The sequence below is a fragment of the Maylandia zebra genome, linkage group LG17 (assembly GCF_041146795.1).
Source record: "Maylandia zebra isolate NMK-2024a linkage group LG17, Mzebra_GT3a, whole genome shotgun sequence".
Taxonomy (NCBI): Eukaryota; Metazoa; Chordata; class Actinopteri; order Cichliformes; family Cichlidae; genus Maylandia; species Maylandia zebra.
In genome coordinates, this window is record NC_135183.1 from 26,487,861 (window position 1) to 26,512,946 (window position 25,086).

The 25,086-nt window shown below is 38.9% G+C and overlaps 1 protein-coding gene across 4 annotated transcripts; it reads left to right on the forward strand.

Annotated features, from left to right (window-relative positions):
• The first annotated feature begins 1,151 nt into the window (after positions 1-1,151).
• pacsin2 (protein kinase C and casein kinase substrate in neurons 2) lies at positions 1,152-25,086 on the forward strand. Of its 4 annotated transcripts, none has more exons than XM_004548336.3 (11): positions 1,152-1,309; positions 14,514-14,605; positions 14,865-15,021; positions 15,293-15,528; positions 17,375-17,530; positions 17,689-17,864; positions 17,970-18,090; positions 19,727-19,857; positions 22,685-22,816; positions 23,959-24,140; positions 24,596-25,086. In XM_004548336.3, exons 2-11 carry the CDS (start codon positions 14,549-14,551, stop codon positions 24,706-24,708), a joined length of 1,461 nt encoding a protein of 486 aa, XP_004548393.1. In that variant the 5' UTR covers positions 1,152-1,309; positions 14,514-14,548; the 3' UTR covers positions 24,709-25,086. The 4 variants fall into 4 exon arrangements, with proteins under 4 accessions (XP_004548393.1, XP_004548395.1, XP_076732300.1 ...); XM_076876185.1 differs by lacking the exon at positions 1,152-1,309 and adding an exon at positions 5,442-5,581; XM_076876184.1 differs by lacking the exon at positions 1,152-1,309 and adding an exon at positions 9,983-10,089.

The following is a 25,086-nucleotide window of genomic DNA, read 5'->3' on the forward strand; positions in this document are numbered from 1 at the left end:
GTTTTCAGATGACATGGTCTGGAGTGCCACAGACCTCACAGTGGGAACTACTAACTTTTCATAAATAGTAATCTAAAAAAGTTTTCTGGGGAATGTGACGTCAGAATGCGCGTCTCGCTCGTTTGCATAAGAAAATCTATCTTGACTAGTCCAGCATCGGAAGTCATGTGATTTCAAAATAAAGTGTGTGACACCGAGAATATCGAGAAACAAATGCACCACTTAGGTTGCCTAAACAGAATTCATCTCTGCTAAACATTTTTTTCCAGATTAGTTTCTTCAGATTACAAGTGCAATATTATAATGAGGCCACAAGTAATTTTTTTCTGGTTTAAAATAAGTCTTTGAGGGTTGACTCGCCCTATTGGTCCACATACACAGTTAAGGCCAAGTGTCTTTTCTTTTTTTTCTTTTTGCCATTTCATTAATTAAAATGTATTTTAAACCTGTATAAAAATATTTTTGGAGTAAATCATTTAAAAAATATATACATAAATGAAAAATCCTCCATATACATATATGAGGGAAAGAGAGAGAGAGAGAGAGAGAGAGAGAGAGAGAGAGAGAGAGAGAGAGAGAGAAACATAGAATACATTACCACCATGACCATGATTTACTTGCAGTGTTTCTCTTTAATCTGAAGACATACTTTATATGAAGATTTTGGAAGTGGCTGATCATTGGAACTGTGGCTGGATGACAGTCTCTTGTATAATTTTATGTAAATACCATGATAGTGTGCTGTTTAAATCTAATATTTATTATTATTTATTTGTATTGTTGTGGTGTGTTTTATGGTATAGCACCTTTGTTTTGAATATGCTATAACCATAAAATTTGTTTACATACTTATTTTATTTGCCAAAAAAAACTTGTTTTTGTTAAAAGTTGCAAACATATGAGCACAAATATTTTCAAGCGAAAGCTGTAAATTCAAACATTATTTATGGAAAACAAAAAAAGGACTTTTTTGTTATGCATTTCATTATTTAATTGTTTTAAAGATCTCACATGAGCTGTTTGCTCAATAAAGTGTGTAATTTAATTCAAGCAGTCTCCTTCAGCTCTATGATCTCTGTGAAACTCTGCTTGGCGTTATATATACGTCATCGCCTGTCCTCGCAGTCTTATTGTGAAAATCTTGACCGGATGTGCAGGGTCGTCTGCTTATAACTGACACGGCTATTTCAGTCAGTTGATCCATGGTGCCGCTGCTGAGCAGAAAAACGGCGAAAAGATTTGTAAATTGGTACCACTGGGACCAGTAACGCTTCATTAGATCATAAATCCTCAATAGGACCAGTTTAAGGTAAGTTTACATAGATACTTTTATGTTGTGCTCTATTACTAACTTACATTTACTAACTGAAGGGGCTGTGGCTTATTCGCTAATGTTGGAGCTAACTGAGGGCTAACTTTATTAATTCGCACTTGAAGGAAGTTGGCTTTACAAACACGAGAACCGGTATTTAGTCGTGGGAAAGGTCAGATAATGGTAGCGCTAAAGTGGTTTCAGGTGTGTCATGGACTGTAAAAGTGAAGTTGAACTAGTTCACCACTGACTATTATCACGGTTGCAGTAACTTGGATATTCCGGGGACCTGTAGTAAGACTTAAGCCAGCACAGTTAAGTGGTAATGTACTAAATGTCACCGTGATTTATGTGGGATTTGATGTTATTGTTATAAAGCAGAGTCGGTCAGCTGCTTTAAGCTGTTTCACCTCAACTGTTCTCACGTTTTTGTAATGCGAGTTTGGAGCTGAAGTGGTAAAGGGCGGGGCAGGTTTCGCAAGTAAAGATAACCTCCTAGCTTGCACGCTGTGCTCGCAGCATTACATAATTTTAACATTTTCCGTGGAAACTAATAGATTGGTATGTTTGTCTGAGCTCTGACACATGCCCTCTTGATCTGCTCTGCTCAGTTTGCTGCAGTGTCATCTGGCTGCCAAGTTCTGCCCTCCTCAACTCCTGTGCTGCACATATCCCGACAGTCTGTGTCTATATTGCTCAGAGCTTTGGGGACTGACTATAACAAAACACCTAATGGTCATGACATTAACCATGAATGAGTGGAAGTTATCAGTCATCATGTAGCAGGAGAATTTAGAGATGGATACTAAGGCGGAGATTTGAGGTCCTTGTGTTTTGTATGTGTAGTTTTGTTGTCAGGGTAAAGCAGTAGTGAAAATGCACCTGGTTCCTTTTTTTATGGGGGGGGGAAGACATCCAAAATGCTTGGACCTTCACATAACCAAGCTAAACTTAGAATGGGTGTTCCAATTCAGGCTGAGGACACTTCACTGCATTTTGAGGTACTGTTGTTGGTGTATTCCCACGAAGAAGTTAAATGACTATGGGCCTGCAACACTTGATGAGACTATCTTTACTAGAACTAGAATAAATAAATAATATGCTACTGAGTTCATCTCATAACCAAACTCCCCCGTGTTTTCACAGTCTCTTACTCTTGTGCTCCTCGACATCATGATGGGTGTTTTGTGCAGCTGTTTTTCCTCTAAATAAGAAGTTTTGGTGGCCACCAAATATATTTGGGCTTTCCAGGGTTGGTTAAAGAAAAGTAACTTTATTTTTTCTCTAAGTAGCATTTGCATTTACTTGGGCATAAAATCTGTGCCCAAGAGGACTTTTGCATTGGTGTTTTTTGACTGAAGGCTTTCTTTTGGTCCTCTTGACTCAAGCAGTGAATGTAAATATTGTGTTCGTAACTGGTAGATAATTGAGTTTTAAATTGAATTAATTGCCCAGACCTAATTCAGTTCAACATAATCCTTATTTATTTTAGATTAGGACTTCTTATTACAGTTTAAAAAAAGAGTTCTTTCTGTCTCCCTTTATACCAGCCTTCTTCTCTTTAGCTTCCCCTTGGAAACAGAAGATTTGGGGCTTCTATGAACACTTGGATGGTGCCTGAAATTACCGTATTAGTGCTATCCACTCTCTGACGTGATGTATAGGAAGAAGCAGGAAAAACAACCCACTGCATGAGCATTTGCCATTATAACAGTTAGGGGTGTGCGATATGACCAAAATCTCATATCCCGATATAAGAATTCTATCGTCCCGATAATGATATAAATCACAAAAATGTAACACTTTCTGTAAATTCTGTGAATCTCGGGCAGCTCGACTTATGGAAGTGTTTCCAGCTGCGCGTCATGTAGCTGGAATCAAGTGTTTTAACAGATGCATGAAATTATAAATTTTTAGACATAAGTTGTAACAGCTGCCGTTTTTGTTTGTTTTTGTTTTTTTGTTTTTTGTGAGTATTTATTACACAGCGTGCTGCGGGGAAAAGCCTCTAAGGTTTGAGTCTAAGGTTTTTGTTTTTTTGTTTTGTTTTTTGTTTTACTTCTCATCCGTAAATAATCTGCTCTTTCACGTGATTCAGTTTATTTTGAAAAGTCTCAACAGGATCTTGAGCTTTATTGTGAAAGGTTTATGTGGAACATAAACAAGCGGACACGTGATGGTGTTACCTTCGTTGTTGCTAACCACAACGCATAAAAACAGACGCTTGTCCATCCATAGTGTGGTTATATAAAATATAAGAGAAAGAGAGAAGTTTAAGAAATTAGCCACTAGAATGACCATCAAAACGATGAGAAAATATTGCCATAAACAGTTTATTTTCCGACACCACGAAACAAACGTAAAATGAAATGATAGCTGTTTTTATATTGTCATCCGATATATATTGTTATATCAACAACACTAATAACAGTATGTAAAGTACAAAAAATAAGTATTGCTTCTTTTATGCCAATCCACTTTTATAAACAAAAATAAGGATAAGAAATTGATTTGTAACAGTTGGTAGATTACTTGTTTGTGGTTCTTTGCTGTAGGGCTGCCACGATTAGTCGACTAGTCACGATTACGTCAACTATCAAAATCGTAGACGACTGATTTAATAGTCGACGCGTCATTTGAAGCTTTGTAAGATCACAAAAGACGCAGGAATAAGTAGTAGGATTTAAGAGTGTAATAACGGACTGAAACAGAAGATGGCAGCACTGCATATACAAGGATGCCAGCTGCCGTTAAACCCCAAAGAAGAAGAAGAAGCGGTGTCCCAGAATTCATAGCGCAGCCCAGCTCAGTTTCCAACAATGGCGGCAGCTAGTTAGTTTTAATATTACTCTTATTATTCTTTCTGGGTCACAAAATAAACGTTTAACGTATATTTAGGCGAGAATGTAACTGTGTAAACCTCAAATATCTGCTCAGTTTACCAAGACACCACATTTTCAAAAGCGCTCCGACGTTTTCTGAGACGTCTGTTACCCACTAGCTCGATAGCTAGCCGGGGGCAAGGCTCACTAGAGCCCGTGAGAACACCGGACTCCCGGCAAATCGTTTTCAAACCCACTGCCGTCTGTCGCTACTCAGGTTAAACATATATAAGTCACTTAGATAACTTAAAAATGTTATTGTTTGGCTTTTTTTAGTATTTTATTTGTTCCTGAGTAAATCGGTTTGGCTGAGAAATCAAGTTATAGTTTTTACACAGCTGAATAAATGTCAAGCAGAAAACTGATTATCAAAAGTGTGAGATGCTGGAGAATATACTCCGGTGTCCCGTTATATTTGAGATAGCATGGAGTTTGTTTCGGTGAAGTTTAATAATCTGTAAATTTCATTAAAATTTATTAAACTATAATCTTGTCTTTATTTTTAGTTGGCACATACCTTACGCACTTAAAGCTGTAAGCTAATGATAGTTCTATAAGGGCAGATGAATGCTTGTGCAGTAAGCTGTACGTTTTACGTCCAATGGATGCATGATCTGATTAGTCGACTAATTGCAAAAATAATCGGTGACTAGTCGACTATCAAAATAATTGTTTGTGGCAGCCCTACTTTGCTGAAGACTTTGCATACTGCTCATAATGCAAGACTGGGGCTTCCACAGGAAAACATGCCTGGTGGTGATGTAACAATCTCCTCTTTCCCTTTCATGTAATACTGGATTTCCCTCCATTATGTTTCTCTCCATGCTGCTGGCATACAGAGTGGAAAGTGCCTGAAATTGTGGAACAAATGCCATTGTTTATCCTTGTCCACTGAGCAACAGGGGGACTGATCAGTGATGTCGAGGCTACAGTTAACTGGGTGTTGACGGACCAGCGGTTTCATTGTGTAGAGATCTGAGGCTTCTTAACTATAGTTAAGTTCTACCAGTGATGTCTGTAAGGGCCACAGATGCTGTTCTGGAAAGGCATATTCCTTTAAGAGCAGCTGTTGAGCTCATGTGAGGAAAGGAGGGCAGAGTTGACTGAGAGTGATAGATATTAAAGGTCATGGCCTGTGATTTTATTTATTTTTATTTTTTGGTGGATACTACTACTACTCCTGAGTGCACAAGTTTTTTTTTTTTTCTTTTTTTTCCCTCCTTCTTTAGCACAGTTGGTATTAAACAATGCCCTGCAGTGAAAGTGCAATATTGAAGGGATAGATCAGCTCAGCTGCACTCTCCACCACAGAGATTGCAGCTGCTTTGTACTACAATAAAGTAAAATGGAAACATGCAAAACCAAAAAAAAAATCACCCTTGCTCTGGTAAGTAACTTCCATGTGATTAGCTTTCAGCACATATTTCATTTTTTGCATTGTTTTGTGTATGTCATGTATGAAAATGGTTGAAGTTGCTCAAACATTTAGTCTACCCTCCACATAAAAAAGTATCATAGCTTCACAACTAATCAATTTCCTGGTTCTTTTACCTCTTATGGTTTGCAGTAAGGCTGCCACAAACGATTATTTTGATAGTCGACTAGTCACCGATTATTTTTTGCGACTAGTCGACTAATAAGATCATGCATCCATTGGACGTAAAACATACAGCTTATTGCACCAGCATGCGTCTGGATTTGTATAACTACCATCAGCTTACAGCTTGAAGTGTTTAAGGTATGTGCAAACTAAAAATAAAGACAAGATGATAGTTTATTAAACTTTTAATAAAATTTGCAGATTGTCTCAGTGGAGTTTAATAAACTCAGCCGTCTGCTCCTTGCTATCTAAAATATAACAGGACACTGGAGTAAATTCTCGACCATCTCACAGTTCCGTTTAATCAGTTTTCTGTTTGACGTTTATTCAGCTGTGGGAAAACTATAACTTTAATCTCAGCAAGACCGATTTACTCAGGAACAAATAAAACGCTAAAAAAAAAAGCCAAACAATAACAGTTTTAAGTTATCTAAGTCACTGATATATCATGTTTAACCTGAGTAGCGAAAGTCCGCGGGGGGTTTGAAAACGATTTGCCGAGAGTCCGGTGTTCTCGCTGGCTCGAGTGACCACTTAAACCCCCCAGCTAGCTAGCCAGCTGGTGGGTAAGAGATGTCTCCGAAAACGTCAGAGCACTTTTGCAAATATGTGATGTCTTGATAAACCGATCAGATATTTGCACAGCTACATTCTCGCCTGAAAATATCTTAAAAGTTTATTTTGTGACCCAGAAAAAGTAATATTAGAACTAAGTAGCTGCCGCCATTGTTGGAAACTGGAATTGGCTGGGCCGCGCTATGATTCCTGGGATGGGTTGGGGGTTGAGCTACGCTGAGGAAATGAAGAACGCAGTTGGAGGCGTCTTCGAATTTGGGAAGCCTTCGTCACGCTGCTGTAACGTAATCGGCCTCCAAAGGATGCGGCCTGAATTTGGACACAGCTACGAAAACTGAGTTGCTTCTTCTACTTCAGGGTTTAATGGCAGCTGGCATCCTTGTACATGCAATGCTGCCATCTTCTGTTTCAGTCCGTTATTACACTCTTAAATCCTACTAACTCGTGCATCTTTTAGGATCTTACAAGGCTTTAAACGACGCACCGACTATTACATTTGTTGTCGACAATTTTGATAGTCAACGTAACCGTGATTAGTCGACTAATCGTGGCAGCCCAGTTTGCAGGCAGTTAAATATCTATCAATCCTGGAGTCATTAGTGGCCCATTCAAAAATTCTTGCAAATCTTATCTGAGGAAAAAATATAGCAAATGTGGATGTGCCTTTTCATTTCATTTTATAAGTTGTGGGTTCTTGCTTATACTGGCAGATATCCAGACTAACATGTATTTGTCAGGCAACAAAAACTGACACAGAAGTCATCAGCATACCTCCAATTACTGAATGCATTTAGATGGAGGCAGAATGAGATTATGTCACATGAATAGAGCAATATCTGTGTTTCACTATTAAATGTTTTACTGAAAATGGCCATCGTATCACAAATCCTCATCAAACCACTTGCTTTGTATCATCTGGTGTTCTGATTATGTTTCTCAACCACTGATATAAAGACTGCTTTAGGCATGTGTGCGCCTGTCGGCTGTATATATGTGCTCATTTCTGTGGTGCGTACGTCCTGTTGTTTCCTGCTTTTCTGCTTCATTCATTACTATCTGTGACAGTCTGCAGGGCACTCTGAGGAACATAAACATGCAATGAGAAGTCTGTCTATTGATAGCTTATGGAAAGGAATATGCCCTTGGTAAAGGGTGTGTTTTGCTTAGCAGTCTTTCCCACCATTTGCAGAAGTCACTGGGAGCTCGTGTCTTTTTACAGACGTGACTCAGGCTTTCTCACTTCTTGCCAGCATACTACAGTAAGTGTTCATGTGCTTTTAATAAAATGGTCATCTTTTGCCATTCATCAGCACTGGTCGATGTCCTGTTTTTGAGGGAATGCACAGCATTTATCAGTTATCCCTGTGTCCTACATAATGACAAAATGTCACATTTTGACATTATGTTATGCCCAATGCGGAGAAATTATAAATCAGCACAGCTGGAAACTAATGAGATTATCATGGAAAGCCCCATGAAGGAAAGCAAATCCAGCTATAATAAAGACTAAAAATGTTGAACACAGTAATAGACGAGTCTTTTTTTTTTTTTCTTCCTCTTCTTCTTCCTCCTAATAATTATACATATATGCCTAAAGATATGTGGTAGTCTGTGAATACATCCTTGAACCTTTACAACCTTAGAACTGTTACAACAGCAGCTAAAATAACAGTAAACTGTTTTAGAAGTTAATGTCATTCATATAAGAGTATTGAACAGACTTGAGCTCGCTTTATACTACTCATATCTATTTAAAACAATATGATTTTAAGGAAGATGATTTTATTATTATTATTTTCAATAACATCATATGCTCAACCTGTCCTGTTTTACTGTTTGTTTCAACACTTAAGCAGAGGTAAACTATACCTCATCAGGTCGTGCTCACCCTATTCGGAGTCTGCTTTTTAAACCATTCACAAAAGAAACCACTAATACTACTTTCCAAACAGACAGCCTGACAAGTGTATTACAAAGCAAGATTAATGGGTTACCGAGTTATGTCAAGTCTTTCAGTGTAATGAAGGTGGTTCTGTTTTAACCTGGGAAGAGCGCCATAGCAACCTATGCTGACCACATAACCTTTTCCAGTGTAAAGTCTGCTGTAATTTCCACTTTATCTGACTCAGACTTCAGTAACATTCAGCTTATTATAGAATTATGATTATTAATATAAGATCTCCAGCCTGCAAAACTGTAGCACCAAAGGAATCTGTTGTAAAGTTATCATAGTGCAAACTGTGCATCACATTGGCCTGGTTTTTCTTGCATACAGAACTATTGGTACCAAACCCTCCCAATGCATCCTCAAGCAAGGTTTTGGTCTTTCCTGAAAGCAAAATTAAATCAATAGGATTATATTTTCATTATGATGGGACTTGCTTTACTCAAGCATAAAATAAATTTTCTTTAACAAATAGCCCAAAAAAGACAATGCATAGATTTCAATTAAAGTTAAAGACTTATTGCCCTAGTTATCTACTTGTGTACATAAACACGCACCAGAGAGTTCTTTGAACCTGGAAAAACGATGCTGCAATTTTTATTTTTTTTATTTATTTTTTTTCTCCATTCAAAGATTCTTGATTTTATGCAGCATCTTCTGTGTTGGTATATTTGCCCCTTTCTTTGGAAGTATGCAGTATCGTTCAGTGTAGAACTTGAGTCTTTGATGTGGCAAAAAAGGGAAATGATGTGTCAAACTCACCCTTTCATGTGGGCACTTGGAGAGCCAGGGTTGGCAAAGAAAGTTGATAACCGCTATCAAGATACTGTTATCTGTTTGGGGTTTTGTCAGTCCAGCTAACTCGAAGAAAGCCTGGCTGTGTTGAACTCAATTCGTAGAACAGCTCTTTGGTGTGTTTTTTTTGCAAAATGGGTTCGAGTAGTGACAGTGTGGGAATTTACTTAACATGCCATGGCTCAGTCAGGCACTGAGGAATGTATTTGTTCACTTCTATCTTAAGGCTATTGTCAGCAATTAAATTCCACTGTGGTTAGTACATACACTTATCAGACTTCAGTGATTATGCAATTTCTAAGCCTGTAATCTAAGGCAGTCTATAGTCTTGATTAAATCATACATTTAGAAAGACACTTGTCATTTTTATTCAATTCAAATTTAAACGATAAACACTCTCGACTTTAGTTTCCGCATATTTAAGTGTTGTTGTTTTTTTGCTTGGGCATAGCAGCATAGTGTTGAAATTTCCAGCGTTCTCCTACAGTGACAGACTGAGTGGACTTCAGACCCCAGCTTAGTCAACACCATTGTTTACAGTTCTGGCTCAAGCTGTGTTCAATTGTTTAGCACAGTCCACACAATGTCCTTCAGAGCCAAGGGTGTGCAGAGGTTTTCCTATATAGGAATTCAGTCTTTGTGGCGATTTAAGTTTCTTTTAAGTGTGTAACAGATTGTCCTATTCATCCTTGTTTATTTTGAATGTAGCTACTAGAACAATCACCTGCTCAAACTAGGGCTGCTCAATTAATCGAATTTTAATCACGATTACATCTGGGCTTTCAACGATCATTAAAAATGACTGAGCCGATTATTAGCCCCTCCCTCATGCTTTACTCTCGCGCTGCTCCATGTGGCAAATCAAGCGCACTGCTCTGCATTTCGAACACTCGTCACAACAAGAGGACCCGAGGGAAGCTCGGAAAGCTAAGCAGAAGTTATTTGGAGAGGAGTGGACTGCCGTTGGTTGAAAAGAGAGGTAAAAAAAAAAAAAAAAACTTAAGTGGTGTGGAAACATTATGGCTTCGCGGAGTCAGACGTGGATCAAGTAGACACAGTGTGTAAACTTTGCTATGGTGTCGTAGCTGCACCACAGAGCAACACTGCAAAGTTCACATTTTTCATTTATTTCTTATATTGCAAACATTTGCACTGTTATCAGTATTTGCACACTATTTTATATTTTTTAAAGTCATTATTCAATACATTGTTATTGTTAAACCTTTAAAGCCGGTCAGAGCAGCATGCTCGTTTTGTGTAACTATCCGGTTGTTCAGTGATGACGCGACGAATCCTACTTCCGGGTCTAAAGTAGTCTGCGTTTAATATGGCTTTTGTGTTGTTAACATGTTTAATGTTATGTATTTTCTTCTATTTGATCTCAAAAAGCTCCTAAAACAGTCAGTGATCACTGTTGATCTCCCTCGGCTTTTATTACCGCTAATCATTTATTTAAGCTCAGTTTTTAAAACCTTAGGATGTAACTACAGCCCAGCCCATGCAGCAGTATATGAATGACTAACCTCGTATTGTGGATGGATTATCTCAGTTGTTCTCCTGGCTGAAGTTTGGTCCTTTTACAGCATCCTGCCATGCGATTACATTTGTTCCTGACCACCGAGAACACACACGGTAACTTTTATCGAGTGCAAAAAAAGTTAGCTTGTTTATATTATGCTAACGTAGCTGTGTCGCTAGCGGTCACGTAGCACATCATTATATACCAGCTAGCCAAACTTCAGTAACCCTACAAACGTCACTGCTGTTTAGTTTTCTGTCTTCATTTATGCTGGAAGTGATAACAGAGCTGTACGTTTTAATTTGTTTCCAAAACCCCGCAGTCAGGACATGCTATATTGTATTTAGATAGAAGCTAGCGAGCTAACTCCCTGCTAACTTCTAACTCCTTTAAATGTCATAAATTCCGTTTTCATGGATGCCTGGATGTTAAACTCAATTGTTACACCTGAGCAGAACGCTGATCATTTTATTAAAGATGAAAGACTTTAGACAGTTTTTCAACTCTCAGTAATGCCATATGATCGTTTGATATATGGACCTGCAGCGGAGTTTAGACCCAGACACGGCTAGTGACGTCAGACTGAACAACCGGATTTTTAAATCCCTGTAGAACCTGAACGCTAAGCTAGCACAATAAATTTTTTTCCATATGAAACCAGAGGAGTTGTACTTACTTCTTATGCCATCAGCTTGTCCTCGGTCACGGTTTCCTTCCACATATAGCTTTGCAAAAATTGCATAAAAAGAGCTTGCAGGAACAAAAACATAATATTCCAGAAACACGCTTTGCCGATCCGATCATGAACTTCCCACATTGAACAAGACGTCAACACGAACTATCGCAAGTGACGTCGTTTTTGCAGAAAATGTAGTTTTTTACTTGTAGGCCTTAGAACTCGAATTGCACAGCTGGAAATAGTTTATTTTGATGCACATTCTTTGCAAATTTGCATCATAGGATTGTTTTTTTTGTTTTTCCTGCAGTATATAAAAATTGCTGTATCTCCAAAAATAAAAACTATGAAGACACTCAAAATAAATTTCCTGTTGTTGTTGTAAACTATTTTTTGCAACTTTTTTGTATTTAAAGTTTTGAGGGATAAACCTCTTAAATTTCTCCAAGTAGAAATATATGTAAAAACAAAAACGATTTTCAATTTTTTTGTAGTTTATTGCACTTTTTTGCAATTAATGTAGTTACTATGGACTTAATGCATACACATTTTTAAAATATGGGCTATAACAGTTGTATTGATGTATAGCAACTTGAAATGCTCCCACAAATGGCACTACAGCATGTAAAAAAATAATATAAGCTCTGGCGGACGAAATAAATATCGTCAAATAATCGTGATCTCAATTTCAGTGAAAATAATCGTGATTATCATTTTTGCCATAATCGAGCAGCCCTAGCTCAAACATATTTGTATCCTGAGAATATAAGTATGTAGTTTAAACTGAGTTTTCATATCCCCAAGCACATGAACACATCTCAAAATGTTGATGTTTATGTATCTTGTAAAGGCAAAGTCATATTCTCAGTTTCATCCCCTCCCATGAGTAGCAAAACAGAAATGTGTATGTGTATTACTACGGTTGTTATTGGTTTACTCATATTAGGTCATTATGATGTTATTAGAGGTTTCTGTTGAATTTTCTTGCTGGTTTCAAATATCCTTGCCCCTTGACATCACCTTTGTTTTTGTTTGGGCGTTTTTGTTTTTTTTTTCTCTCTCCCTGTCACCCACACAAGTAGCTTGTGTTGTGTAGTCCACTGTTTGAAACAGCTGGTAGGAGGGATAGGACAACAGGATTGCACATGCCCCTTAATTCTTGGAAATTGGCTCTAATTAATTTTGTTATGAAGAGGTATCTGTTTGAAGTTTAATGATCACATGCTCATCATTTACACTCTTCTGGCTTGTCTCTTTTGAGATTTTGATCATCTATACCTCTTACATGATTTCTTATGAAGGATGGTCTACAAAGAAAATTGTGAATTTTGCACTATACGGTCACGTCTAATCAGTCAAGTCTGTTATGTTAGAGCTCAAGGTTAGTTCCCCTTCTCCACCCATCATTGGTTCAAAAGTGTATGATGACTGAACAGGGTGTGTGGTGTTTGTTAACTTAAAAGGGACCCATTTTGCTCATTTTTGACTCAGTATTGTTGTTTTCTCTGATTCTCTATATAGTGTGTAGCTTACATGCACAAATAATGAAATTGAAATGGTGCTCTTATTTAGAGAAGTAACCCGTTTAACAACAATAAACTGAGTCAGGAATGGTGTTATAACTGGACTAACTTTTTGATGCAGACAAAATGCTCCACAACTACAGCTTATTAAAGCTGTCATTTATGAGAAAATTAAAGTTCACCCCTTTTTTTTTTTTTTCTTTTTTTTTCTTAAAAAGAAAAAATGTATAGAAATGGTGGCACACCATCTGTTGTTGCATAGTTTCTTCTGAGTGTGTGTATTGGCTGTTAGACCGACATAACTTCACAGTTTAAGAGAAAATTGTTCATTTGCCTCCCTGGCCTGTGGACACCACAATACTACCCTCTGTCCAAGTCCTGCCCTGGAGGCCATGGGCCACTGACCATTGATGAACAGACCCACAGAGCAGTGGGCCTCATCTTCTCACTGTCTCGCACAGCTGAAAGGGGCCCAGTGTGTTCATACTTGGCACTAAATTGAATCTTGTGTGATCCAGTCGGAAGTGGACAGCTCTCAATTGGGGGTGAGAATTGTTAGATTTATAAGTTGATTTTTTTAAAAAATGTTTTTTTTAAAGTAAAAGTGACTACTGGAGGAGTTTTACAAGACTTTGATAAAACTGCTAAACTCACTGTGGGTGTGAATGCATCTAAAAGTGTGTAGTTTTGTTTTTTAAGTTACAGATCTTAAAAAAAAATAGAGGTAGAACATGAACGCTTTAATTTGCTATGTTTTTATTGAAGCCACATTTGACTTTACTACCTCAGCATCTGAGCATTATTAAAAACTTCAAATTACTTCTGCTCTAAGTGTAGCTGAGCACAGAATTTGCTGGGTGAAAGTTCAAATACACTTTGAAGTGCCCATTTGAGAAGCATTTGCATCCTGTTGATACTTGCAAACTGTCAGCTGACATCGGTTAGATTCAACTCTGATCTGAAAATGTATATGAGATACTAGAATGAAAAGGGCCTCCAAGTTGATGAGGATGAGAGGAAGGAGAGGAGTGGGAAATTTAGCAGAGAGGAGTGAAGGGAAGAATAAACTGCCTGTTTTTTGAGGCTTTTGAGTTTGAAATGCTGGATGCGAGGACTCAAGGAGTAACAGAGCAAAGACTGTCGTACTAGTCTGGAGGAAACGGAAGCTGCCCGCTGTGCGCCTCTTGATGGTTTCTTTTTCTGCGATAATAGAGACTCAGTGTTCTGTGAGTAGCCGCTGTGGTTTCAACTTGTCATATGTGCTGGTGGGGGCGTGGGGGACCCACCTGCTGGCCAAGATTATCGAACCAGATCACACACTCTGCATCTGTCTGAACTGCTCTTCTGAACCTTTTATCTTTCACATCTTATCTGCGTCTGAACACAGCTGTAGTCTCTGTGGAATTTTGTGACAGAACAGTGATGTTGACTAAATGCTGTTTTCTTGGTGGTTTTGTAATGCATGGAGGGAAGACAAATTTGAGTGTTTAAAATGTTTCCCTTCCTCCTTTTGGTTTATGAACATCAGCTTGTCTCCCCCCCACACATTTGTGAAACAGAAAGTTACTGTAATAACATGTGAACTAAACTGATTGTAAAAAGCCTTGGACCTTTTTAAATGGAGTGTGGTTTGTGCTCATAACATGGATATTCTGACTTTTAATTTTTGCATGCGTTTTCTCTAGGACCCACACACTAAGTGTAGCTTTGGGCAGCAGCCATGTCAGGCACCTATGATGACTCCATGATTGATGTCTCCAGTGACAGCTTCTGGGAGGTGAGATGCATTAAATCTTTCCTCTGTTCTACAGTTTGTAACTTGGTTATTTACACTTTTTTTTTTTTTTTTTTTAAATGGCTCAACTCAAGCAAACGATTGAGGATCAATTATAATATAATTATGCTCTAAATCATTCTTGGGAGGGGTGTAACTGCTCTCCAAAAGAAAGCCCTTTAATAGAAAACAAGCACTGTAGTTTGTGTGGGTTTTTTCTTTCTTTCTGTATATCCATCAAGTTTTATTTTCTGGTTTGCAGGTTGGAAACTACAAGCGCACCGTGAAACGGATAGACGATGGTAGTCGGCTCTGCACAGATCTCATGAACTGCATTCATGAGCGGGCGCGTATTGAAAAGGCCTACGCACAGCAGCTCACAGAATGGGGGAAGCGCTGGCGGCAACTTGTAGAGAAAGGTAAGATTAAATTGTACATAGTTAATTTTTTTTTATATACATAAAGATTTTGCTTTGTCTTAAGTAAATTGAGTGTAGTTTATACTGTGCCGGTTCGGTTGCCTAAAGGCTCTTTGGGTGAAAAACCTACAATAAATTATAATTATTGTAGCATCTTAATCTTTCTAATATATTTATCACCCAGAACAATGTGCTGATTCATCATCAACAATGGGAAATTTGAGCTCAAGTTGAATCGAAGCGTGAATTTTCTCAATAACTCTGCCGTCAGGACCTCAATATGGCACGCTGGAGCGAGCGTGGGCTGCTCTGTGTACTGAGGCAGAGAAGGTGAGCGAGCTTCACATGGAGGTGAAAGCAGCATTGATGGGAGAAGACTATGAGAAGCTGAAGAACTGGCAGAGAGAGTCCTTCCACAAACAGATGATCGGTGGCTTCAAAGAGACTAAAGAGACTGAAGATGGCTTCCGCAAGGCTCAAAAACCCTGGGCCAAGAAACTCAAAGAGGTGTGAATTTCAAACTTCTCATGAGCTCAGGACATTTGATGTGAGTTAGGAAAAATGTAGTTTAGCTTTAATAAATCATGAGCAGCGTCAGCTTTACTCTAGAACTAAACATTTAGGTAAGGCTTCACATTTGAGGATTGCAAATCAAAATTGGGCTTTACAAATTTTAGTCTGGCACAAACATCACTTTGTTCTCATTTTAAATTTCATCCTCTGGTTGTATGGTCTGTAGCCTGAAAAGACAGGCTAACAAGCTACCAAACAAGGAATGTCACAAAAAGGAAATTTTAAGGGTGACTATCTCAAGAGGTGGAAGTACTTAATTACTCAATTTTAAAAACTGCTATATTTATCACAAGATGATCTCAGCAGTCAGAGAACGTCATTTCTCTTGTGAAGTTCATTTGTAACTTTTTGGTTTTTATATGCAACCATGGTTGCATGTCAGATGACCAAAAACAGGGTGTTAACACACCTTTGTTGCTGAGGAAGGACAGTCTTTCTTATGACTCATATGGCATTCAGCAGTATCCCTCTGGTAGTTTATTCAATTGTGCCTCTTTGAAGTTGGATAGGGCAGAGTAAAATTTCTCAACTTAAAGTGATGGCTATTATTTTGCTCATTTTCACTTTAATTTGTTAATGTCATTCACCTTCTATGGTCTGTGGGTCAAAAATGAAATGCACTCGGTGGATTTTGTCTTAAAATTCAGTTGATAAAATTGAGCGAGTCCTTTTGTCTGTTTCAGGACTTTGGCTGCACAATTCTGATACAGTTAGCACATGTTGATAAACTGTTTGGTGCTTAGCAAGCTTTCCAGTTTTGCCATCTTATCTAAAGCAAGGAAGTCATTTATCATCTTGCTGATCACAGCTATAAATTTTACCCCTCAGTTCTCATGAATACATTTTACTGACTCAGTGGTAGTCATGGAAAGAAGAGCAAACAATGTCTTAAACAACACCAGAGCACAAGCACAGTTGTATCTGGTTAGTGTTGATTTTGAAGGTTACTGCCAGGCATAGGAAAGGAAATGGTGAGGGCACAGAGGGAGACTCCTTTGGTTGAAAATGAGGTCTATGTATTTCCTACTGCTACTTTTATTTTAGCCTGTTTACTTGTTGGAACCTTACCCCCCCTTCTTCCTGGGCATATTTATGACCGGGCATGTTGCAACCTTCAGGCTCCCACTACTTCCTGTGAGTATGATGTCACAGGGGATGGTGACATCCTGGCCTGTCATTGAGCAAAACTGTTTTGTGATGGAGATTTATTGATTGACCAGATGGGCAAGGACAAGCGATGAATGGCAGAGAGAAAATGGGGGTAATTAACTGGCTAGCTGACATGGGGGAAGTGGGTATTGTGTCAGTATCGGACCTGCCTTCTAAACTGACTATGAAGTATTTTATTCATAGGCCCGAGCCTTCTTGTTTTGTTTTTGTGGACATTAAATATTTTTTTTTCTATTCAGAAAAGGGAAAACACACAAATGTCTGTTATAACTTAAAAATTAGGGCTGGCTCTTGTTGTTTTGAGCCATCTAGCGTAATGATTACAAATGACATTAAAAAGTTCAGCTTTTTCGGTGAGCAAGTGCGGTCATCAGTTTCACATAAATGTGAAGGCAGCCACTTGAACATTTTGGAAAGCATAACAAATGTTGTTTGCTTACATACTTCACTGAAAGTTTTCACACAAATTAAGGCTGGGTAAAGAGGTGGTTATATCTTCAGATACCAGTGTTAACAATTCTTTCCACACTTCCTCACACTGTTTCAAGTTACCTGGTTACACACGACTTGTGTCATTTCCTTAATTTTACTTTAACCATCAAACCTGCAGGTAGAGACTTTGAAGAAGGCCTACCACACTGCTTGTAAAGAAGAGAAGCTTGCAGCCAGCAGGGAGACTAACAGCAAACTCGAGAGCAACAATAACCCTGAAGCCCAAAAGAAACTCCAGGAAAAGGTGGAAAAGTGTCAGCAAGAGGTCCAGAAGGTACAGTTTCCTGTGGCAAGAGACTAAGAGGGAGGCTTGTAACTGGGAAGACATTTTGTTTTGTCTTCTCCCCCCCCCCCCCCCCCCCCCTAGCTGAATGTGGGAATCTGCGTGAGTTTTTGTTTGTTAAATGTGATTTATCATTTCTTACCTTTCAGACTAAAGAACGTTATGAGAAATCCATCGAGGAGCTGAACAAATTGACCCCTCAGTACATGGAAAACATGGAGCAAGTGTTCGAGCAGTGCCAGCAGTTTGAAGACAAGCGCATTCAATTTTTCAAAGAGGTGCTGCTGGAGGTTAAGCAGCACCTGGACCTCTCAACCAATCACAGGTCAGAAATGACATAACATCCCTTTCAGAAAGACACAGATGTGGGAGAAGTTGGAGCTTTGAATAGTTGCACTTTAAGTGTATCCCTTGCCCTTTGTCATTGTAGATATCAGGGAGTTTACCACACACTGGAAGACACAATCTCTGGCACCGATCCTGAAGAGGACCTAAAATGGTTCCGGTCCAATCATGGTCCTGGAATGCCAATGAACTGGCCCCAGTTTGAGGTAATGTACTAAAGACCACACTTATTTAATGCATGAGTGTAAATCGGCTAGGGGAAGGGTTGAGCTCTGAGAGCAATTGCTAGAGGTTTCCAAATAGTTTTTACATCTGAACCGGATGCTCTGTTTGACTCGTGTCACTCTGAAGAGTGGGTTGTTGTTCCAGACTTGATGAGATGATGATATACACTAATAGCTGTTATATATATTATTCAGTAGGGTAATTTAAGAATGAATTAAAGTACTTTAGGAAGCGTATCTTAAGAGCTGCGGGTACTCTTGAGGTGCAGCTGTAAGCACCACAGGTCAGAAATGGGGAAAACATCTGAATGAAAAAGTTTCAAGGGAAGTAAAGCATTTGGCCCAAGCAGGAGTTATAGCCTTCTGTCACTCTTGGCATTGAGACACCAGAGGTGGAAGTAGATCTGTCTGCGGGTAAAGCTGCATGCGCTTCCACTGATACAATTTAGTGTTTCTGAATACTCTTGCAGGCATAGTTGTTCCCGTGAGCCAACTTCTTCCACTTTCTGTCTGACTAGTGCTTATTTTTGGAAGTTTAGGTTGTTGGTTTTTGTTTTTTGTTTTTTGTCTTTTTTTGGGGGGGGGGTTTAAAGAGGAATATATCTCCCCTTAGATTAAATTCTACACAACTGAGAACTGCTATCCATGGCACATTTAAGTAAACTGAATAAAACATCACTGTCTTCATTTCCCTGCAAGATGGAGATTTTTTTTTTTTTTTTTTGTTTATGCAACTGTTTCAGCAACATGGTTTAGGATTACATAGTGTTATCTGCATTAAACCTGTTGTACCCCTGCTTTCCTTTCCGCATATTTGACAGAATTTGGAATGGTCTCGTCATCGTCCCTCTAAGAGATGGTCCATTGTAGTGAGTTCTGCATGAGGGCTATTCTCTCACAGCAGCCACAGGGAGACTATTTATTCCCACTAACCCTCTCTCATTCTGTGTGTGCCTTTGACTCAAGTTGCCTTAGTGAAACTTAACTGAGACAAAACTTCATGTGGTATATGCAGACAATATATGAATACTATCAGTGCCAGTCAAAGGTTCAAGCTTCCTGACATTTACTTTTCCTCGATATCAGAATTGCTGTAATTTATCTTTCGTCTTTCTAACTTTTGGACTCTGACCCGTCATTTCAGCCTCTGAGGCATTCCTGCAGTTCATGTGAACTCTGCAGTGTCACATGATACTGTGTCATGGAAGACTTTGGTTTTAAGTTATAAATCAGAGGGGTTAGAGAAACAATTGGAGCTCTGCTTGCATCCATTTTAAGGAAGAATAAAATTATGTAATAACCTTCCTCTTTGGTTGAGGGGGAAAATTTGTTGGTGATGTTTCTTTCAATGGGATATGGATGCTGCATATGTCTGTATATCCTTGACACACTCAAATATAAACAGACATGTATGCACAGTTTTAAAATTGAGAATTAGTGGATCAGCTTGAGAAACGCTGAACTGATCAGGGACTCTGGGGCTGTGTGTTTAAGATGCTGTGCTTAGGTTCTCCCTGTACTAGCTGATGGGCTTGTTGATTCACGCTTTTCACTTGGCTAAGTTTGGCACAGTTGTGCGGTTAATTTTTAATACGTAATTTTTTTAAATGTGTAACAGGAATGGTCCATAGACCTCAACCGAACCTTGACCAGACGAGAAAAGAAGAAGCCATCAGAGGGCATCACATTGACAGGCATTAGTCCAGCTGGGTCAGACCAGCCTGTTCAGCCTGCCAAAACCAGCAACAGGTAGATGTCTGATAACTCATTGGTTCACTGTCTTTGTCAAACATGCAGAGAATAGAACATCTGATTTAATACACACATCTATTCAAACTCACCACATCAAAGATGCTGCTGCACCCTGTGCATGGCATCCTACTCTTAAGGAATGGCTGTAAACTTTGCATGAGGGAAGCTCCAGGAATGATGTTCAGTTGTGCAGCCGTCCCCATGGCAACAGTAAACATTTTGATACAGATTGTTGGGATAAAGTTATCGTCAAGAGACTAAGTCTGCTGGTGCATACCTGAAAGCATGCCAAAAGTACTGTGAAAATACAACCCACGCACATGCTTTATAGGCATTCATATTGGTAGTGACAAGTTGAAAAAAGGGTCGATTAATCGGACATCTGTACTTAAAGCAAGTGGGCTAAGATGTTATGTCAACTAATACTGTAATTAACAGACTCATTTTAAGATTTAAGCAAAATATCGACACAAACCCTCTTTCAGTTTATAGTAAGTGAGTTAATCCTCCATTGATCTAATAAAATACATAAGGGATTTAAGGCTTCTATCAAAGTTAAATGGCTGGCGGTTTTTAATAACATGAAGGAGTCTTTCTAAAGCGATAAGATGGGAATGTAGTTGTCCCCAGACATCTGTTAACTGTGTCGTGGCAACAGTACTGTGGACTTGACAAGTCATGGAAATGATGACAAAAGACTAATTTGGATACGCTCTATAAAAACTTGGTTAAATGATTTGTGTGTGTGTGTGTGTGTGTGTGTGTGTGTGATTGGTTTTTATGGGCCTGTGTGTTTTGGGAGGCCTCAACTCTTCACATTCCTTTGTAGCTTTGTAATCTCTCAATTTAATGTGCAAACACCTGCTGTTTGCTCTTAACAAGCAGGAAGATGTGTGCATTTAAAACTTGTGGAGGAGTGTGTAGAGGAGCCGATTGAAGGAATGCCAAGCATGGAAAGTATTTGGCCTCTGACCACTACCATTGCACTTGCTGCCACTCCCCCGTATATGCTGCTTATTGTTGGTTCTTTTTGAACATCAGTGAGTATGGGTACTTGTTTCAAGTCTGATCCCTATCTGTAGTCACAACTTGGATAATGGTGAAACTTGTTTTTGAGTCGGTGTCAGATTTGTCTTTTCTTTCCCTTTGTTGTTGGGTTTTTTTTGTTTTTTTTCCTCTTTGTCCTTGATTTGAAGTGTCAGACATGAATCAAACCGATTTTAAAACTCTTAGAGCTTGCTTAGAGCAATGTCAAGTCTTTTAATTCATGATTATGAGGTCAACTTTGGATGGTTTCAGTCAGCTAAGTTACACTGTACCAGACTCCCACTGCAGAAGTGTTTGCTGTAATAATGCCACAGGCTTAACTCGGAGAGCATAGCATGACTATGCAAACAAAGGCGTTCACATTTCTGTACTTGGGGCCAACTGATAACTGCTTCTGTAAATGTTTCTATAAACAGGGAGTAGGAGTCTTGTTTCCTCTGATACAGGCCTTCTTCTGGTTTTTTGCTCCTTGAAACACAATCACAATAATAGGAAGTAAACAACCCTCATGTGACTTCTTCACAGGGTTTTTACACCTAAACAACCCACAGCTGGCAATTAAGGGCTCAGGGAGGGGCTCACTGATGTTTTTGATAGCTTTGTGATAATTATGACATGCAGCACTTATTAGTGAAAAACAAGTCTCACTAGAATGCTCTTTCTGTCTGTTTAGTTTCATGCTTTGTTGATGTCACTCTTTCATATAAATATGAAAATTACTGGGTCTTCCAGCTGTCCTTAAACCTACAGTTATAGCCCCACCTCTCTTGCTGTTGCTAAATGTGCAACAGAGGCAGAAATCTCTAACCTTCAGCTGACTAATTCTATGACCTGATTAAATTCTAAAATAACCTTTTGAGCTTGCCTGTGTTTCATCTAGACTCATACACTCTATCAGGCTTTAGAAAATGTAGCCCATGACGGGAAAACCGTCAGACGGCCCTGCTGAAAAAGCAGGTGCACAAGCGTATCATCTTTTTTTTTTTTTTTTTTTTTTTTTTTTTTTTTTTTTTTTTTTTAAGATGGTGGAAAACATGATTCAGTGATGGGAAGTCTTACAGAAAAAGTTGCTTCTTGAGTGCTGTCAGTATTTTCCCATCTTTTTAAAAATAGAGTAAAGCCCACATTGTTGGAGGGACTTTGCACAGTCTTCTGTACAACTCTTTGCTCAATGACTTTTGTCTAACTCAGTTTTGAATATTTACTTCATTAGACGGTCTTTGACTATGCCTGGCCTTGTTTGGGGTTGGATACTTAAACTGATGTCTAAACTCATTTCAATCCAGAGAATGGCGTAAAAGATTCGAGTCTGACTGTAAGAGCTCATTATAGTTACATGCACACTACTGGAACCTGCTGGGAAATCCATGATGTTGTGCAAGACCAGCTTTGTTTTGTTTGGATTCTCACTGTTGGGTTGAGGGGTTTAGTGAAAGGCTGATCGGACAACTTTAACTTGTGTGATGTGCTGATGAACTTCAAGTTGTTACCTCACTGGACACATGTTCATTTGCCCAACCATTTTCTTACATGCTTATGAACTTAAATCCCATCCCAGCTGTCGCTGAGCGAGAAGCTCGGTACACCATGGATAGGCTGTCAGTCCATCACAGCAATAGCCCTTTAGTTTCCTTTTGGACTAAAATATCGAATGGGTCAATGATCCAATCTTCTTCTGCTTCCTGTTATGCATAACTTGGGTTTTTTTTTTTAAATCCCAGGTGTGACTCTGTATGCATGCTTGTCAACAATCTCTCACTGTGTCCCATGTTGTCAGCCTGACTGTACCAAAAGCTGCACCTGCGGGCACGAACCCGTTTGACGAAGATGACGATGAAGTGGGGGAGACTGCCGTGGAGCAGGAGATCACAGTCAACAACACCGTTGTGAATAAAGAGGAAATAAAAACGTTGGTGAACCGGAAACGCTCACCTGCAGCATTTTCTGTTTCTACCTTTGCTATGTGGAGCGTCGTTGGTGTCGCGTCTCGTGCATTTTCCTTTTCTTGGTTTCTTCCCACTACTTTTTATTCTCTCCTTCCTCAGGTGTCATGTTGTGGCTCTGCATGGTCATTGAATGGCATTGCACACAAAGCCTGTGTCTTTTCTTCATCCCTAACAGTTTCATGTCTTGCAGAACGTTAAGTGTATGCGCATGGAGGCGCATGCTTCTGCTGTGGAAATGCATTGTTTCTCTCTTACAGTCAGATCTGGATATTTGAAATTGGTCTTTCTGTTTCCTTTTTTTTTTTTTTTTTTTTTTTTGTGTGTGCCAGCTGATAATTTAAAGGCTCTTTAAAACAAAATGAGTAAGTTTTGTGTATCAACTTTTATTCATTTGAATAACAGTTGTACCTAATGGGTGGAGGGATCCAAAAATAGCCTTGAAACCATAAACTGGTCTGACTGTAAATTATTCTTGTTGGTTTTGTTTTTTTTCAGCTTTGCCTGCCAAGTTCCTTCTGATGTTTAGGTGGCTCCCTCTCCTGGTCAGAGTTAAACTCCAATCATGCGTTGACAATTGTGATTTGTCTTGCTTCATCTTGTTGTGCTTCGGTTTTTGTTTTTCTTACATGTCGCGTTGATGGTTTTTTTTTTTTTTTCTTTCTTTCTTTCTTTTTTCTTTCCTTTTTTTTTTTTTTTTTTTTTTTTTTTTTTTTTTTTTTTTTTTTTTTTTTGCTTTGCCCCCTATTATTTCTCTCTCGTCTCCATAGACTTCAAGTTCTTGTTGTCAGTGGCATATAAGCAATTTTGAAATCATTTATCCTGCGTCAACCAAATGCTTGCTTTTTAGTCTTGCAGTTGTTTAGACTGACCCAAAAGGAGTTTTTTTTGTTTTTTGTTTTTCCCTGCATTTGGAGATGCCTATTTTATGCTTTTGGGTTTCCACTGTACTGTATTTGTTTTATTCCCCCCCCGCCCCCCCCTTCTTTTTTTCCTTTTTTTCCTTTTTTTGCCCTAACCAAACTCTTTCCACCTGCCTTGACGGTTTTTCTTTGACTTGTGAGGCAAAATACCAGGGTTTTACTATGTGGTTGGTCTGTCTGTCCAGTGCAAGCAGTACGGAGAAGACTCCAGACTGGTCGGATGAGGACACAGATGGTAACCCTTTCTCCACCAATGGTGAGGGTAATCCATTCGAGGAAGAGCCGGCCTCTCCTGTTGTATCTGTGCCTGTCAAAGCTCTCTACGACTATGAGGGACAGGAGCAGGATGAGCTGAGCTTCAAAGCAGGTACATGACTAAAAGGGGTCAGTTTGGCCTCAAGCAATCATTTGTGAAGGAGATTATGATTTCAGTAATGTACACCTATGACCTTAGGGTACATCTTAGAGTTGAACCTCCCTTTGTCTTCAGGGCTGCCTTAATTCTTCATGGCATTGATTCAACAAGGTGCTAGAAAGGGCCCTAAAAGATTTGAGTCCATATTGATATAGTTGCTGGAGATGCATACTTCCATGATGCAACTCTGTTTAACCACATCCTAAAGTTGCATCCCCATTATTAGATTGCGTTCTGGTGACCTTGGTTCTGCTCAAAAAAATTTAGCTGCATATTTGACGCTGATGCTGTAAACTGACTTGATTCTTTTTTTCCCCCCCTTTTTTTTTTAACCTTTAAAATTAAAATGACTTCTGTATATGTACGTAGATTAAGATTGATTAAGATTTCTCTCTCCCCATTTCCAGGTGATGAATTTACCAAAATAGGTGAAGAAGATGATCAGGGCTGGTGCAAAGGCAGGCTCAAGGATGGACAAACGGGCCTCTATCCTGCTAACTATGTGGAAGACATCCAGTAATGAATCGCCACAGATAGAAACAAATGTGAAGAATGTGTTTTATGAAACTTGACAGGCTCTTATTTTCAGCCCTCTTTTCCTTGTTTGTAATGACTGGATTGGAGTTGGTGGAAGACAGAAGAGAAGGGTTTGTAGAGCTTAGGAGGACCACTTTAGTCATTTCTTACCCGTGGACACTGTTGGAAACTAACTGCAAGTTTCCAGAAGATTTCAGGAAGATCCAAGAAGACTTGCTGTTGGTGTAAGATGTTACTTAGAATCCCATTTATGCTGTTACAGAAATAGCTATTCAAGTACATATTGGATAAGACTGAATGAAATGTGTGAATTTGGATCATTTAAAAAAAAAAAAAAAAAAATCACTGAGATTACGATCTT